The following is an 18,462-nucleotide window of genomic DNA, read 5'->3' as shown; positions in this document are numbered from 1 at the left end:
ATCCGGAAGCGGCCAAGAGCGCCGGCGCAGGGTCAGACGCGCACTTACCGGCAAGTCCCATGGCCGCCAGTGTCCGGACCTCCCGCGGCTGCAGCCAAAGTCCCACCCCGCTGCCCCGAAACACCAATCCGAGGCGTCCGCGCCCGAGCTCCGCGCCCCCGAGGCGGCCAATCGCAAAGATGCGCTGGCGTCACGTGCAGGAGCGCCGCTCGGTCCCCACCCTTCAGCGCGGGCGGTAACGTCAGCGCGCGTAGGCACATGTTTTCGCAATGTTCGGGGAGACTTGTTTTCTCTGCATGGAAAGTAGTAGTCGTCGGCGTAACCTTTCTTATGAATTCTTAGTGTCACGAATCTCTAGAAGCCGTCCGCCGGCTCTTCTGACACAAGCAGCCTACCAGCAGCCTTCCTCAGGCTAAAGCCAGAAATCCCAGCGTGACTCGCTGCGAGCCTTTAGGGCTGCTGGGAGTTGTAGTCCGGTGGCTTTTGGAAGAACTTAGAAAACTCACTCCCAGGATGCACCGCACCTCTAAACCTGGATTCTGAGGGAGGTCGGGTGGGTTCGCGTCCTGGTTACCTAGTTACAGCGTCTCTTTTCTGGAATCCCGTTCTCTCTGGCTTGGGACTGGAGAGACTTTGGGGGCGGAAGGCTACCGGGGTCGTGGCGGCTTTGTGTTTGTGGTTATCTGTGCCAGCAGCAGAACTGAGCTTGTTCTTGAGCCCCCTGCTAGGGTTGCCTGATGTAGCAAATGAAAACACACAGCTAAAGAGTAAAATAAAATCAAGTTTTATAAAAATTTGAATTTCAGGTAAATACAGGTTATACAGGTATGTCCCAAACACTGGAGACTTTACTAAAAAAGTACTCGTTGTTGATCTGAAATTCAAACTTAACTGGGTATCTTGTGTTTTATGAGGCAACCCTACACTCTGAAGAAAAAACTCTGAGGTCTGACCTGAAATAGCAAGTCCCACTCAAACTGGTTCAACTGGATATGGTGGTGCTTGGCCAGGAAGCTAATGAATCCGTGGAAGTGGTCTGATGGCCACCCACTGCTTCTATTTGGTGCTTGGAGTTCCTCCAGCTCTGCCATGTGTACAATTTTGGGAAGAGATGCCTTCCTGAGCACTATCACGGTCATCCCTTTTAAGCCTGTAGAAGTCCTATTCATCCCCTGAAAATTTCAGCTCCTTTCTGATGCCCTCCTCAAGCCTCCTGAGGGAATCAGATCCTCTCTCTCTTTTGTATTTTGATAATACTTTGGCCATATGCTGGTATAGCAGTTATCAGGTGATATTCAAGTTGTTTGCCTGGCTGCCAGGCCCTGTCCCCCTCGACCTGATCATGGAAGACCTGTCTTCTTGGGCTCTCACACGGACATCTTTCTGAAAACTGGCAATTGAATTTGCTTGTTGAATGTCTGCCCTCCTGGCCAGATAGTAAGCTGAGTCAGGATTTGTTCCTGGTAATAGACATTGAGTAAGTTTTAGTTATACTAATGGACTTTTTAATCCAATACCAGTACAAATACATATACCCAATAAAATGTATTGAAAATATTTTATGGTGTGTACCATAGAAACATTACAGGTCAGGGGTGCCTAGGTGGCTCAGTCGGTTAAGCATCTGACTCTTGGTTTCAGCTCTGGTCTTGATCTCATGGATCATGGGATGGAGCCCAGTGTCTGGCTCAGCACTCAGTGGGGAGTCTGCTTGAAGAGTCTCTCCCTCTGCTCTTCCTCCCTCCCTCTAAAACTAAATAAATCTTTTTTTAAAAAATTACAGTTCAGTGATAGAATTCAAAGAACATTATGGTTGTAGGATTTGAAGTGCATCGGTGAGCTAACTTTCATGAGTTAAATTTATTTAAGTCAAGTAGGAATAGATACACTGCACTGGTTTAATATTGAAGCATCAGAAATAAAGATAATGAAGACTCAAGGATACTTAAAAGCTTAATAAGGTGCAGTTAGTTGCACAGACCACACCAAACTACAGCATTGCTTTGGTCTCCTTTTCATTTTTACAATAGGTTTTAAGACACAGGGCGTGGGCAGAGACCCTAGAAAGTATAATAAGCCCATTCATTGATCCCCTGGCTTGCCAGCGCCATAGTTCTAATCACAATACACATTTGAAATTCTGAGATCCTGGTGCCAATACTCCTTCAAAAGCATTGTGATCTTTTTTCAAAACAGCATATTTTCTACCTTTATCATCAAACATTTACTGAGTGCCGACTCTGTAGAAGGCCTTAGTGGGGAATACCAGAAATATTAAACATAGTCCCTATGTTTTAAACGTTTTTTGATTCCTTCTGTGCTTTTATATACCTTTTGCCGATGGTAAAAAGCAATCCACTTTCCTTGAAAGGTTCTTTGTGTTTTAAATACTGTGGAATAGGCTGACCTTTATAAATAATTAATAAAGGCACACGGTTGCTGAGTCTCTGTGGCAGGGGAGAGGGCTGAGAAAACTGCAGGCTGTTCCAATGAAGTGTGTAGGTTCTAGCAGTCTGAAAACATTGAAATTCATTCATCATGCTCCAGTCTCTGACCTAGGCACTGAGCATTAAAGACAAACAAATCGTAATTCTGCACGTGGCTCACAATCTCAGGTGGGTACGAGACTCCATTTCTAGTCCGTCAAAATGTAAGGCTGCTTTCTGAAAGTCAGAGCAAAGTTGTAGCATCAGGATTCAGCTATAAAACGAGGGATCATTCTAATTATCATGTGCTGCCTAACGTGTGGAATCAAGGTATGCTTTTAGAGAATTTTCTTAGAAACTACTAAAATGAAAGTGAAATACTTACCTGCGGTGTATTCTGAAGACACTGAGTGAAATATGAGGGCAGTCAGGACCAGTTGGGATATAAAATAACCTATACATGGAGAAGGTATAAAATAAAGGTGGATATCACCTTCCCTTGAAATCCAGCTCTTTGTAAATTTGGCTCCAAGTTCCCCTGGGTAATTTTGGAGTGGGAAGGCCACATATTTGTATCAAGAACTTGCTATCTATATATAAGACACGAGGCAGGGAAATTCAGGCATGAATTTCCAAGGAATCAAGATGGCAGTAAGGCATATGTAAATGCCTGTGAGAAAAGGTAGGAAGTGGTAAGCACTGCAAGAGAAATACAAGAGAAACATTGGGAGTTCAGAGGGAAAGAGTATTTCTAGCTGGCAGCCTTTAGCATAGAAGTAAAAGGTGGCTCATGCAATTGTTGGGCACAAGATCATTCCAAGAACAACAGGAACAAGGTAGAGAGACAGGGGCTGACTGTCCAGTGTGTACTGCTGTGCGGTCATACCGGGGATGAGGAGGGGAAGGGTTCAGACAGGACAAGTGTGGCATTTCCAGCAAAGGTTGAAGCAAACTGGTGGAGGATCTTACTGAGCGAAATGGACTTGATCTTGAGCCAGACTTGCAGCCAAAATAATATTTTCAATTACCATCTTGAGACGATTCACTCCTCCTCATTCTGCTTCAAAAAGAAAAAGAGATACAAGAAAATCAAAATGTTATAGCTGGGAGTTCAAAAAGAAACATTTCTGGGTACCAGAAAGAGAACCAAAATGCAAAATGGTAATTGGATCAAAGCCACCATAGGTCCCGGACTCTGTATGTGGAAGCAGGAAGACATGAACTGGGTTCGGCTCTTGAAGAATGACAAAGACCAAGGGCTCTGCCTGTGGCCAGAGACAGGAACCAGGCTTGTAGGAGGCGTTTACATTGGTGGCTTTCAATGAACCACCTTCCAAGGGTCACACTCTTATCTTATTCCCTCCCACACTGGCAGCAGGCTGGGCCGCGTGACTTGGTTGGCCAGCAGGTCATCAGTAAAGGGGAGGCAGCAGAAGCTTAATTGTAAGTGCTTTTGCGTGGACGGATGTCCTAAGGATACTCTCTTCTTGATCGCCTAGGGCTATGCAGCAAAGAAACTCAGGCAAGATGCTGAATGATGAAAAGCTACCTGGAGAATGAGAGCTTGGGCTTCCACAAAATTAATGCGATACTTCTTTCTTATTTATTCGGTCCCTACTGAATGTAAGACATTGTTTTCACACTGAGGATTATGGGGTAAATTAGACAAAATCCAGCTCTTGATGACCAAATGACCAAATCCATTAAGGTCACAATTTTCACCAAACTACTACTTTCCTTGAAAGCCTTAGAATGGGGGCCTCCTGGCTGGCTCGGTCAGTAGCGCATGTGGCTCTTAATATCTGAGTCATGAGTTCGAGCCCCACATGGGGGATAGAATTTACTTAAAATACATTCTCCAGCCTTGCGTCTTAAATAATCAGGGACATCATGAAGCGCTTGAGTTTACTGTGTTTGCTTTAAGCTCTTGAGGCTTCCCACATATTTTTTATTTTGCAACAAGTTGAGAATTTTCAGTCCACATTCCAAAGCTGTTAGTATGAAAAAGACACGGGTGGCAGTAGGCCAGTTACCCACCTCTACCCTGAGGACCAGCTCCATCCCAGCTCAGACACAGCCTACAGCCCTCGGGGATCCAAGTGCAAATCTCTTGGCAGTTACAGAGGACTCGGGGCGCAAAGTCAGACAGCAAATAGTTTTGTCCCAGCCCAGAATTCTCTATTATATCCCCCATCTAAATGGCAGTTAGGAAGCCAGAGCCACTAACCAAAACGCAATTTTTAGGTGGTTTTAGGGGAGATCCAGGAATCCAGCATAAGCCAAGAACTTTGCTCACAGTCATGCCTCTCTCTTTCAGGATGATCCCTTTAATTTATAAATTACATTGTATTTTTCAAATTGTTTTCACGTATGGTAACTCAGGTGAAGTTAGCAACTCTGAGAGCAGGGAGATGGGATTATCCCCCACATTTGACAGGTGTGGAAACTGAGGGCCCATCGGGTTTCTCAGCCTCTTAATGAGGTGAGGTGACAGAGCCCGTGCTTGCATTTAAACTCTCTTTATACCAAAGATGAGCAAAGTGACTCTTTCGTGCAGTGCCTGCTGTCTGCTGCCCCAGCTCTCAACGGAATTTGACCAACTGCTGCAGAGGAGGAATCAAATGAAGGAATACAGCTAGGAGTTGAAAGCTGATGCGTTATGTACGAGCCCTTTCAGAAGGCTAGGAATCAAACAGTGAAACTAGAAGGAAGAAGGCGCTTTGGGTTGAAGGTCATAAGGCAGGGACAAGAGGAACAGTGACAGGAGAGGAATGACTGGGCCAACGCCAGCAAATGACAGCCATGATCATGGCAGCACGCTGGGGACTGGTCCCAAGCCAGCTCCAGATCAGTCGTGTCCCCAGGGCAGGGACTGAGAACTAAAGCCAGGAAAGGAGCAGGGGTCCAGAGCCACAGGCCACAGAGGACGTGCATGAAGGGGAGGAGAGTTCAGGAACTGCTTAGGGACCAAGAGAGGAAGGGCAGAAATTTGGGCCAGGGTCCAACAATTCTACTCTGGGCATCAGAAACAAAACTACTTTGCTGTGTTTGTTGATCATCATCTTCCCCCTTGTTATTGTCCAGCTTGGGTCACACAAATTTGACAAATTTGATCAGGAGCATTTCCAATTGTAAGGAGGTCACAGTGTATGGAGAGAGAAGCGTGAACACAGCCCTTTACAAAAGTCTGTGATGATGTGTTGTAATAGATTGTGGATCTATCTATCTTTCTATTTCTGCAAGATGCCAGGGAGGGAGTTATTTGCTAAATAACTTAATTCTGTGCATTAACATTTTAATTTGCCAAAAGGCTTAATACCCATAAAGCTGCCTTCATTCTGGTTTGCCAAACATGCAGTAAAGTCAGAAACGTGCAGTAAAGAGAGAAGAATCCCTTAGCCACGAGAGGGGAGATGTGAACAACCAAAGCATGAGGACACAGAGTTAGAGCTGGAAGCGGCTGGAAGATGCAAGCTTTCAAAGACATCAGGGGTTATCACTGGACTCTCCTTCATCATGAGACACGGGTCAAGTGAAATCAAACTCAATCTCAAAGGAAAGACAGATTTCAAACTAATTCTTGGGTCACATTTGCTTCATCTCATTCATTCATTCATTCATTCAGATGTTAGTTACCTGTGAGAGAGAGAATGTGAGCACGAGTGAGGGGTGGGGCAGGGGGAGAAGCAGACTTCCCTACTGAGCAGGCGACCAGATGGATGGAAGTGGGGTTCCGACTGGGGCTTGATCCCAGGACCCCAGGATTATGACCCAAGCCCAAGGTAGACACTTAACTTCACTGAGAATCTTAAACATTCTGAGAGAGCTGCTCCCTGGGCTTCTCCAAACTGACATCAAGTTTTTTTTTGTGCCCATGTCTCTCCCCATCCCTCCTCCTTCTCAATTCCTTTCTCTCTTTAAAACATGCTATTGCCTTTGGCATAAAATGTAGAGTGATACGATATTAACACAAAATCCCATGGCTTGAATAATGGTGTTTATTTTCTTTAAATACACTTAAATATGAAACAACAGAACAGTAATTCAGTAAACTGAAACTACAAGCTGGACAATCATCAGAAAATCAGTGCTGATCCTACAAAATCAAAATCTGCATAATATAGAGTCAGAATAATTCATAAGAGAGTTGCATTAGCAAAGGATTTGGAGACTATAAAATCATCTCATCGGCTTTGAGCAGTCAATCACATGGCCCCCGCTGATTCTAGGATGATCAGACCTTTTTCATTCATTAGGAGGAAAAAAAAAGGTTCACACAGGTTCCCTCCTCTCCATTCTCCTTGTTCGGGGGCATCTTCAGTTGGAAGACATCTGTCAGTGAGCAGGGCAGGGAATCCTCAGCTGGTGTGTAATGGAAGAGTGGTCTGGATTCACTGTGGGACTGGGTAAAATGGACCTTTTTCTAGTACCTGGGGAGGGGAGGAGTGACAGCAACTTGGCAAAGCAGCACGCTATTTAAAATGTCAGGGCTGGGGAACTTCAGAACAAAGTTGAGTCAAGGATTTTCTTGACCGTGGAGCCCATAGGCAGCTTTCTTCTCCTTTGGAAAGCGGCAATGCTTCGCACATGCTGGTTTTCCATTTGCACATGTTCTGGTGTGAAAGGGACATCTGTCCTCACAGCTGTTGCGAAAGAAAATAAACACGAGAGTTCCGAATCAAGGACTACATTCAAAGGAATAACTCTGTTCTGATTTGATTATGTTTTCCAAGTGAATTTTCCAGATATGTATTTAAAATGTCAACATAAAATCCTGAATGGTTATTCCACATGGATGCAAAAATCTATGAAAGGCCAAACAGTAACCCATAAAGTTTCTATTTATCAACAAATTTCTTGTGATATAAATCCAGTGCCATCTCCTTCTTCAAAGAAAAAAGAAAAAAAAAAAACCAGAGGTGGACATATATTGAGAGAGATGGAACCAAAGAGTCTGCTGATTTGAAACTCAGCCTCCAAAATAATTGTTTAAATCTCATCAATTAAAGTTTTTGCTGAAGATCTATACCCAACAATAGCAGGCAGGATTTTCTTTCTTTCTTTTTTTTTTAAGATTTATTTATGTATTTGAGAGAGGGAGTGGAGGGGCAGAGGGAGAGAGAGAGAGAGAGAGTCTCAAGCAGGCTCCCCGCTAAGCACAGAACCTGACACGGGGCTCAATCCCAGGACCCTGTGATCTGGACCTGAACAGAAACCAAGAGTGAGCTGGTTAACCAACTAAGCCACCCAGGTGCCCCATGACTGTCTTGCTTTCACAATTCATCATCACTCTATATACTCTCACTTTGTTCTTAGTTGCCAAACCTCTGTTTTACTATCTAAAAAAGGGGCTTGGGCACTTCAAACAATGCCTCAACAAGAAATGTCACCACATCAAAAGAAAGGGCATTCACATTCAATGTCAATGGGTCAAATGAAAGTGAAAGTGAAAATGCACTTGACCTGCAGGTGTCTGCGTGAAATATCTTGTGCTTCTGGCAGCAGCTCTCCAGGCTCTCTCTGCACTCCAGGCAGCTGCAGTTTTCTGGGTGCTGGATGAGATCTCTGGGACATGGGGTCTTACAGACACACTCACACCGATCTTCATCGAACTTCATGTGTGGCCCACAGAGAGCCAGTTCCTGGAGATGAGAGTGCTCTAGACGGAAAGAGAAAAGGGTTGCTCGAATGTTTGCAACACGGATCCTATGGCATTGCAGTTGGCTGGATACTCTCCATTCGTGGGAAAAGAACTTGGATTCTCCTCATCTCCTTTCCTATCGATTTTTGCTTCTCCTCTTTCCACGCAGTGAAGGAGGTTCACCTCTGATTTCATAATACAAACGCCGAATGCATGTGTTCTCTTACGTTTGTGAGAAAGAGGTTTTGAGCTGAATATTTTTGATCGGATTTTTAAAGAGACTTTTTGGTTGGTGGGTGACTTGTTACACAATGCAATCTTTCACAACCAAGTATTAGGAACAAAACATAGGATAGCTAAGAATTAAGAGGCTGATCCTTCCTAGATTTGAAGCAAAGACTAAAAGGAGGGAGGAACAGAGGTATCGGCATGATAGAAATACACCTTAGACCTTCCAAGCTGTGGATGGGAAGAGTGATGTATTTCCTCACCACAGATCACAGTGCTGTTATAAAAGATACACCAGTGATGATAAACTTTGATTCCACAGACATCTGTTGGAAGAATATGTTCAGCTGAGAGGAGGGTCTGAGAGATTTTTTTTTAAAGATTTTATTTATTTGACAGACAGAGATCACAAGTAGGCAGAGAGGCAGGCAGAGAGAGAGGAGGAAGCAGGCTCCCTGCTGAGCAGAGAGCCCAATGCGGGGCTCGATCCCAGGACCCTGGGATCATGACCTGAGCCGAAAGCAGAGGCCTTAACCCACTGAGCCACCCAGACACCCTGGGTCTGAGAGATTTTTAACACACTTGGTTGACGGCTATTTCTTCTAAAGAGTGTACACAATTGGGTAACTATTACTCCATGTTCAATTCTGATCATCAAGTTGAGATCCAGTCAACTAGGAAGGAAATGGAAGAGATAGAAACTTGGGAAGAACTTAACTGTGACATCTTTCTTAAAGGTTCTGGAGGCAAGTACGTGGTTAGCTTCTTCCCCAAACCCACTTCTTTCCAAACCTACCTCATTTAGGGAATGATGCCATCACTCCTGACTCTCCTGCCATATTGGGTCTGATCGCTTTGTCCACCTGGTTCTGCCATCCTGAATTTGTTCTATCATTTCCATCAACACTGTCACAGATCTTGCTATCACAAGTCTTATCCCTTCTATCCATTTTCCACAATATTATCAAATGTAAATCTACTCACATCGTTCTACTGCATTAAGTTCCTTAAAAGTTTCCCAATTAAAAAAAATGGTTTACCCACCAGGACATATGAGACCCCAGATCTTACTAACCTCCCAGACTCATGTCTCTCCCTCGCACCTTCCCCTTCCATATATATCCTGTGTTCCCTCCGTACCAAATTATTCTACTTTTTGTTCCCCTGATATGCCAGGATCTCTCAGCCCCGTGCTTTTGGCCTTGCCTTTCTCCCTGCCCATCACCTTTCTCCCCCAGTATCTTTCCCAACTTCTATAAGTTCAGCTAAGCGCCCTTGCCCTCTGCATATTTCCATCCTGTCCTTTCTTACGCTGCTTACATTTTCCCATTTCCTCGATGAATTAAAAGATGCTGAAGGTTATAGGAATCAGAGCTCATCATTCTGACATAAAATAGGCACATGATAAATGTTGAGTTCATCTGCCCTAATAAAAGGGTCCTAAAACAGGCAGATATACGAAGACTCTGAAGAATTCCATCCATCGTTCCAAGACATTGGGTTAAACCATACGTTCTTGTCAGTATCTGACTACTGATAGTATATCAAAATGGCAATCTCAGGTTGTCTAATCTCATAGTTTTAATTTCTCTTTGGTTGATGATATTCAAGGAACCATGTGGAAAGCATGTTGGAAGGCCAGATCTGGGGAGATTCTTGGAGGTGTGTGAAGAGGAAAAAGGTAATCTTTATAAGTCATATGCCAATGAGGCATATGTCACTTTGGGACAAGATGAGAATACATTGTTCCCATTGGATAGTTTTTCCTGCTTTGTCAAAGATTAATTGACTATATAATTATGGGCTCATTTCTGGGTTTTCCATTCTGTTCCGTTCATCTATGTGTCCATTTCTGTGTCAGTACCATACTATTATGGTGACTACAGCTTTATAATATATCTTTAAGTCTGGAATTGTCTATTGATTGATAAATGGATAAAGAAGAAGTGGTATATACGTATACCGTGGAATATTATTTGGTCATAAAAAGAATGAAACCTTTCCACACACAATGATGTGGATAGAGCTAGAGAGTATAATGTTACATGAAATAAGTCAGGCAGAGAAAGACAATTACCCTGTGATTTCACTCACATATGGAAAGTAAGAAACAAAACAAGCAAAGGGGAAGAAAAGAGGGAGAGAGACAAACCAAGAAACAGACTCTTAACTCTAGAGAACAGACTAATGGTTACCAGAGGGGAGGTGGGTAGGGGGCTCGGGGCGGGGGGGAACAGGGGATGGGTATTAACGAGGGCACTTAATGTGATGAGCACCAGGTGAGGTGAAATTCAAAAGAATTGCTGAATCACTATATTGTGCACCCAAAACTACTATAACAGTGTATATTAACTATATTGGAATTAAAATAAAAAGTAAAAACAAAACAAACCGATTATTAAAGGATAGTTAAGTAGTTCTTAAAAGACCCACACGAATCACTAGGTGGCGGTAGAGATTCATTTAGACCCCTTTGAGTAGCACCAACACCCTTGAGTGGTTTAGGGAAACAGTCCACTAGGCGTTTGCTGAGGTAGTTGGCAGAGGCTGGCTTCAATCCCTACAGGCATTATTAGTTAAAAGCAACAGAGACTGGGGGACTTGGCCAGCTCAGGCTATAGAGCATGTGACTCTTGATCTCAGGGTCATGAGTTCAAGCCCCACTTTGGTGTAGTGATTACTTTAAAAAAAAAAAAAAAGTAACAGAGATTGGGTGTAGGAAAACTGTGTGAAGCAGCAACTAGCCAAGGGTGATACCTGAAACTATTATATACTGATTTCAAGCCTAGGGAGGTTGATGATGGAACGCCATGAGTTCTGTTCCCAGTCTTGTTTCATTCATCATTTTTATCAATAAGCTCGTGGATTTTTTTTCCAAATAAATTCTTAAAGTTGTGGCTACCTTGAAGAATTTAAAATATAACATAAGGACTTCCCTGTTTTCCTTTTCTGCTATTGTTTGTTGTAACACTTTAAAGCTATCATCTGAATCCAACGAGATGAAATTAAACTGGTCTTGGATTCCCTAAGCCACATGCGCTCATTCAAGAAGAGAAGTCATTGTAGATGTAGAAAAGGCAGTTGGTTTAACAGCCATGTGTGTCCAAAGGGTGTTTAGTGAACAGTAAATTCAGTGTATGTCATCAGTTTGATGAGCTTACTGGAGGAGTGACCGTGAACTAGCTACCCCATGTCTCTTGCTTCTATCACGGCCACCACGTCCCCAAAGGCCCTTGCCTCCTTTCCTACCCTGGGCCAACACATCCTCTTCTACCCTGTCACTGGCTGATTGTGTTAAAATTCAAATTGGTGCTTCCTTGGGGCTCCTGGGTGGCTCCATCCATTAAGTGTCTGACTCTTGGTTTCGGCTCATGGTTCGTGATCTCATGGCTCATGAGCAAGAGTCCCTGGGGTGCTCCGTGCTCGGCGGGAAGTCTGCTTGAAGATTCTCTCCCCCCCGCCCCTCCCCCAACTCGTGGGCTTATGTGCACGCACGCGTGCTCTTTCTCTCTCTCTAAAATAAATAAATGAATCTTTAAAAAATTTCTAATTGGTGCTCTCGCTCTCCTGCTTGAACGAGATGAGGGGTTCCCTTTGCCTTAGCATCACGTCCAGTGTCTGGGACAAGATGCCCAACGTTCCCTGTGAACCTCTCCAGCTTCCTCTCTCACATCTACCCAGCCCCCTCCCATTATGTTCCCGCCAGGCTGAACCTTTTTTAGCATGCTGACCTGCTACCTTCGCTCGCTTCCTGTCCCGAGCACGTGTGTTGCCCCTGGTCAGAGCACTTCTCTCCTTCCCCGCCCCCCACTCTTCCCACCCTAGGCACACACAAGCGCCCACTGAGTCTCCCCCCAGGACAGCTCATTGAGGAATTGCATACAGAGACCATGCTGAAATGATTCTATTTTGATATGTTAGATTAAATAAAAAGATATAAAAATTAAACAGACTTGTTCCTTTTGACCTTCTTAATGCGAATACTACAAAATGTGAGTCACATCGGTGACTCTTACTGTCATTCCATTGAACAGTCCTGTTCTGGAAAGACAGACGGAGGTTCAATACGGTTTAGTAACCAACAAGGGTGAGCCCAGGGTAACTGGGCTGCCTCGGCGGGTGGCAGGCTTCCCTGGGACTGAGGTATACTCTAGCGGAGGATAATCTCAACTTGGTGGGAAGGATGCAGACTACATTCAGGACCGGCATGAGCTTTCAGGAAAACATTTAGAAGGAAGTGGAGAGACAGAAGTCAAGAAAATGGAATGTCATTTACGGTTTCTAGGACAGCATTGTATAGAGTAGTTTAGTCCTTACAGAGTCTTGCTTGTAGATCAGCTTAAAACAAGCAAGGTTCAAAGTGCATGGCTCCTTGTGATTTTTTTTTCCAGTGGAATTCTGTCATGTTCTCTGGGAAAGAAATTTTAACAATGCCTCCATTTTCAGCCAGAGTCGTCATCAAACATCACAGCACTGCGACTTTGAGCAGTGATGGGATTGGTTTCCCAACTCCTCTCAGCCCATTAGCTAGCCGTGTTTTGCTTTTACTTTGCCCTAGTTTCAGAAGAAGTTTTCTCCCACTCCCCATTTTTTTCCCTCAAGTAATTGGCCTGTTTCCACATGCCACTGTTGAAAGAAACCAACAAGTCTAAAATTACTTTATGTTCCTGTGAGACTTTAAAACAAATAAATTAGTAACATGTGGTTGACTAGTGTTGAGTTTGGAAGTGGCTTTCATGAAAGGCTGCCACTGCCTTTCAAACGCAGTGTTGGGGGTTGCTCTAATCCCTGGGCTTTTCTTTAAGATTGAAAGAGTCCTGCACTGGAAGGCTTAACTGTATAATGAGAGCAGAGAGGGCTCTGGGACCTGACTGATTCTGTCACTCTTAGGGGTGTAATCTGGAGAAAATAACAAGACATCTTGGTGTGTCCATTTTGTCATCGTAAAAAAAGGGATAATAATAGTACATTACGGGGGCGCCTGGGTAGCTCAGTAGGTTAAGCCTCTGCCTTCAGCTCAGGTCATGATCTCAGGGTCCTCGAATGGAGCCCTGCATTGGGCTCTCTGCTCAACAGGGAGTCTGCTTCCTTCTCTCTCTGCCTGCCTCTCTGCCTACTTGTAATCTCTGCCTGTCAGATAAATAAATAAAATCTTAAAAAATAATAGTACATTATGGATTGTTGCGAGTTAATACAATGAGTTAAATGAGTTAATACATCGAAAAGGCTTACAACATTGCCTGGTCATTGTAAGCACTTGGTAGATGTGAGTTACAATTGTTATTTTTATTATTACTGTTATTATTTCCTTACTGTCATCATTACCTTCCATTCCAATGAGTGGATTCTCCTCTTGTAAAACACATTTGCATTTGTCACTGTCCCACAGCATGTCAATAGGACAGAGTTTCTTAGAATGGGAGCAGCTAGGAAAAGAAAACAATAAATCAGATTTAAAATCTTTCAAGGGTAATCACACCTTTGTGGCATTTTTTTTTTTAAAGACTGAATACATTTCTGAGGGGAGAATAGTTAAGGTTTTTAAGGAGCTTAATCCACATTTATGAATTGCTTGTTATTAGACAGCAAATCTGTGAGCACAAATACTCTATTTGGAAACTAAACTGTAATTTTGGACAGTTATAATCTTTTTAAGAAGGCTGCTGTTAAAACTGTGCAAATTAGCTGTCACAGCTCTTAAACACTTCCTTCTTTAAGATGGAGATAAGGGGCAAATGGGTGGCATAGTTGGTTGGGTATCTGACTCTGGATTTTGGGGTCAAGTAGTGATCTCAGAGTCATGAGATCGAGCCCATGTGGGGCTCCATCCTGGGTGTGGTGCTTGCCTAAAATTCTTTCTCTCCTGCTTTTCCTCCTGCCCCGCACACATGCTTGCTCTCTGTCAAATAAATAAATAAAACTTTAAAAATAAAATGGAGATAAGAGCACTGGCGAGGACAGCAGGAACACGAGGATAAGCAATCTTTCCCCAGGAGCTTTCGCTTGTGCTTAAGAGCAACAGAAGTGTCTTCTTGGCTGGGTAATAACTAACATAAGTACCAGTTCAGTCCACTTACCGCTCATCCAACACATTTACTGCTCCACTTCTACAAGATCGAAGTATCTAGCTTACTCACTTTAGATTTTCATTCAGTGGCGTCTACCCTTGGTTTCTCTTTATGGAATTCCTTCCTCCTCCCTCCCCGCAAATCCGTGATTCTTACCTTAGATTTCAGGACATCAGGGTGTCATAATTTGTTTCATAAAGAACTATAGACTACTCTCAAGAAATTTCAAAGTCAGATCAATCTTAAGCCATTTTAATTGAAAATAAGACTTTTCCATTTGGGACTCAGAAGAGGAAATTCAGAATAATCACCAAACACAGAGGCAGACAGTTTTGTCACTCTCAGGGACTTTGGGAACCTTCCCCCCACTCCCCCCACCTGCCAATTTGGGGACTTAAAAGGATAGACAGCCAGAAATGAGTTCCATGTAATGCTTGTTCTGGAATAGGGACATGAGCCAAAGCTAAGGTTGAAGAAGAATTATACAATTCCACTGGACTATGCATATTAAGATCGAAGGTGTGAGGGCATCTGGGTGGCTCAGTCAGTTAAGTGTCTGACTCTTGTTTTCGGCTCTGGTCGTGATCTCAGGGTCATAAGATCAAGCCCCGCATGTGGCTCCATGCTCAGCTTGGAGTCTGCTTGAGTTTCTCTCTCCCTCTCCCTCTACTCCACCCCCCATCCACCCATGCTCGCTCTCTCTTTAAAATAAAAAAAATCTTTAAAAAGAAAAAAAGGTGTCTAGGGGTGCCTGGGTGGCTCAGTTGGTTAAATACCTGATTCGTGATTTCAGCTCAGGTCATGATCTCAGGTGGTAAGATCGAGTCTGGCATCAGGCTCCACACTAGGCGTGGGCATGGAGCCTACTTGAGATGAACTCTCTCCCTCTCCCTCTGCCCCTCTGCCCCCTACCCCACCCCCTGATCTCACATGCAGGCATGTACTCTCTCTCTTAAAAAAGAAAGAAGAAAGAAAGAAAGAAGAAAGAAAAAATAAGAATAAGAATTATTTTTAAAAGATTGCAATAATGAAGTTATTTTAAATATTTTAAATTATTTAAAATAATTAAGTTTGATTTAAAATAATTAAAAAATTATTTTCCTTAGAGATTTTATTTATTTATTTGACAGAGAGAGATCACAAGTAGGTAGAGAGACAGACAGAGAGATAGAAAGGGAAGCAGGTTCCCTGCTGAGCAGAGAGCCTGATGCAGGACTCGATCCCAGGACCCTGGGATCATGACCTGAGCCGAAGGCAGAGGCCTTAACCCACTGAGCCACCCAGGTGCCCCTAAAAATAATTTTTTTAAAATTTATTTGTCAAAGAGAGAGAGGGAGAGAGAGCGAATACAGGCAGACAGAATAGCAGGCAGAGGCAGAGGGAGACGCAGACTCCCTGCCGAGCAAGGAGCCCGATGTGGGACTTGATCCCAGGACGCTGGGATCATGATCTGAGCCGAAGGCAGCTGCTTAACCAACTGAGCCACCCAGGCGTCCCTAAAAATAATTTTTAAAAAGAACAAAGGTGTCTGTAAGTAGATGGGTAAGTTCATAACCACTGAGCTTTTTGGTCCTAATGCAATATCCATCTAACACCTAATTAAGGAAGAATTCTCCACATACAACTTTAGCAAACTCAAGAACAAGCATAACTGAATACAAGAAGGGCTTACTGATCTTCTTCCGGGATCTGGATGGATCTTCTGATAATAGTGTACGGATGGCGGGGAGCCGTTGGCAAGCACTTACAACCTGTATGGTTGGCAACTTTAACAGGCACTAATTCAGGTACGGAAGTCAAAGGCACTGATATCTCAAACAGCTGGAAGAGAGAAAGAACCACAACACACATATATTTTTAGATGATAATTCCTATAGTCTGCATTTTTGCCTTTGTCCTTTATGGGAGTGACTTTGGCAAAGCTGTCCATTAACAACAGAGCTAATAAGGATAAGGGCTTGCATGATGGGAAGGATGCTGGGCCGGGAATCGGGACACTGGGCTTACACAACTTTAACAAGCATTTGAGCCTGACCGAGTCTCTTAACTTTTTGGTGTCACTGGTACTCCTGTAAAAAGCACTGTTGGTATCTGCTCCTGTCTTAAATTTGAGTGTAAATTATACAGACTGGGTGAAATTATAGCTCTGACGTTTGAGACCATGGTGAATAGATTATTGTCCAGAACTCTTTACTTATTCTCTCTCATACCATCTCCACTGAAGGAACAGTTCCCGTTCGTTGACTTTGGGTGTGGCTATGTGACTTCCTTTGGCCAACAGGATACTAGCAGACATGACACAACTACGAACTTGAACTGTGTGTGCTTTGTGCGCTCATTTTCTCCTGCGTATGCTGTGGCCATGAGAAGAGCGTGATTTGGCAGGTGTGCTGGGCCAAGGGATGAGAGACTCAGGGAGCAGACCTTCACTTAACCTGTAGCCTGGAGTCAAGTCCACTCCAAACTAACTGATCTTTCAATACATGGGTAAGAATAAGTTATTATCATTTGAAACCACATTTTAGGGTGTATATTATATAGCATTACCCAGTAATAACTGGCTGACACAAGATCACCCTGCCCAACCAGATACTATAGGTAACATGAATAGCATTCTTTCTAGGTTTCTATATGCCGGGTCCTATTTTATATTCATTTATTTACCCCTTATAACAACATTATAGGGTGGGTTTTTTCTTCATCCACCCCCAACTCTATGGGCGAAAAAACAGATACACAGAGAGGTTACATAACATGCCTAAGGCCACATAACTATTTATTGGAAGAGTAGGGATTTGAATTCAGACAGTTTGCTCCAGAGCCAGAGGTGATACTCTTAAGAATATGCCTTATTGGGGCACCTGGGTGGCTCAGTTGTTAAGCATCTGCCTTCAGCTCAGGTCATGATCTTGGGGTCCTGGGATCGAGCCCCGAGTTGGGCTCCCTGCTTGGTGGGACGCCTGCTTCTCCCTCTCCCACTCCCTCTGCTTGTATTCCCTCTCTCGCCGTGTCTCACTCTGTCAAATAAATAAATAAGAGCTTTAAAAAAAAGAATATGACTTTCTGGAAAAAAATGTCTGTGACCTGAAGAAGCAAGATGGGATCCTGCCAAGTAGAATTCAGAGAAATGTCAATTACTTTGTTTTTAGACTGGTCCTAGGGTGTCTAGATAAATTTGAACTTGATTTTAGTGTTCTCTTCAATCAGTCCCCATTCCATGTAGTCCTAACTACACAGAGTATTCATTTATTCACTTAGTTTCAAAGGTGTATTTCATCAAACAGTCCATTACTTTGGGGTGAAGGTAGTTTTTTTAAGCCACTATTAAAATGTTCAAGTGTGCATATTTGGAACAGAAAACTTCTGTAGGCTTATACTTAAGTACATTCTTTAAAACTAATTATTTGTTGAGTACAACAAAGTACTCAAGTGTCTATTAAGTGGAAACAATCCATTAAAGTTGTGTTTATTCTGACCCTTTGATATGTGTTGGACCCTCTATGAGTCTAAGTAAGAAAACATTTTTAGAGTGTTTACTTTGCATAAACTTCATATCCTTGCGAAAATTTTCAGCTATGCTTTAGGGAATAACATGGTCATGAACCAAAGCTTCTTATGTTATGCAAGCTTGTTTCTGCTGATAGTTAGTGCTTAGCCATGCTTACGTCACTTTCCCCCTGATTGTCAAATAGTGAGAGGTCAATTTTTTTACAAGTTCCAATATTCTCTAAAAGAATTTGGGAAAAAAACTGAACAGTTTGTGGAATATTTTAGGAGGTAGGGGAAACAAAATTAAGGATAAGTTCAACTATTATCAAACCAGCATTCCATCCTTTCTACCAATAAGAAAAAATTCCTCTAAAAAAAAAAAGCGGGGGTGGGGGGACGCTGGGTAGCTCAGTTGGTTAAGCATCTGACTCTTGATTTTGGCTCAGGTCATGATCTCATGGTCCTGAGATCCAGCCCTGCACTGGTCGCTGCACTGGATGTGGAGTCTGCTGGAAATTCTCTCTGTCCCTCTCCCTCTGCCCTTCCCCTTCCTGTGTCCTCTCTACAAAAATTTCTTTTTTTAAAAAAAAAAGATTGTATTTATTTGATG

At 43.2% G+C, this 18,462-nt stretch overlaps 1 protein-coding gene across 3 annotated transcripts in view; it reads right to left on the bottom strand.

Moving 5' to 3' along the window:
* Positions 1-6,401: 6,401 nt before the first annotated feature.
* VEGFD (vascular endothelial growth factor D) overlaps positions 6,402-18,462 on the bottom strand; it is a 40,540-nt gene continuing 28,479 nt past the window's right edge. For all 3 annotated transcript variants that reach the window (XM_044235536.1, XM_044235534.1, XM_044235535.1), the window contains exons 4-7: positions 16,036-16,184; positions 13,621-13,721; positions 7,890-8,085; positions 6,402-7,069 (exon numbers count right to left, since the gene is read on the bottom strand). In XM_044235536.1, coding sequence (XP_044091471.1) covers positions 6,943-7,069; positions 7,890-8,085; positions 13,621-13,721; positions 16,036-16,184 — 573 coding nt within the window. In that variant the 3' untranslated portion in view covers positions 6,402-6,942. The remainder of the gene's footprint in view (positions 7,070-7,889; positions 8,086-13,620; positions 13,722-16,035; positions 16,185-18,462) is intronic.

Source organism: Neovison vison, chromosome X (genome assembly GCF_020171115.1).
Source record: "Neovison vison isolate M4711 chromosome X, ASM_NN_V1, whole genome shotgun sequence".
In the NCBI taxonomy this organism is placed as follows: domain Eukaryota; kingdom Metazoa; phylum Chordata; class Mammalia; order Carnivora; family Mustelidae; genus Neogale; species Neogale vison.
Note: the sequence above shows the minus strand (reverse complement) of the source record. Positions and strands in the feature narration are given on the sequence as shown.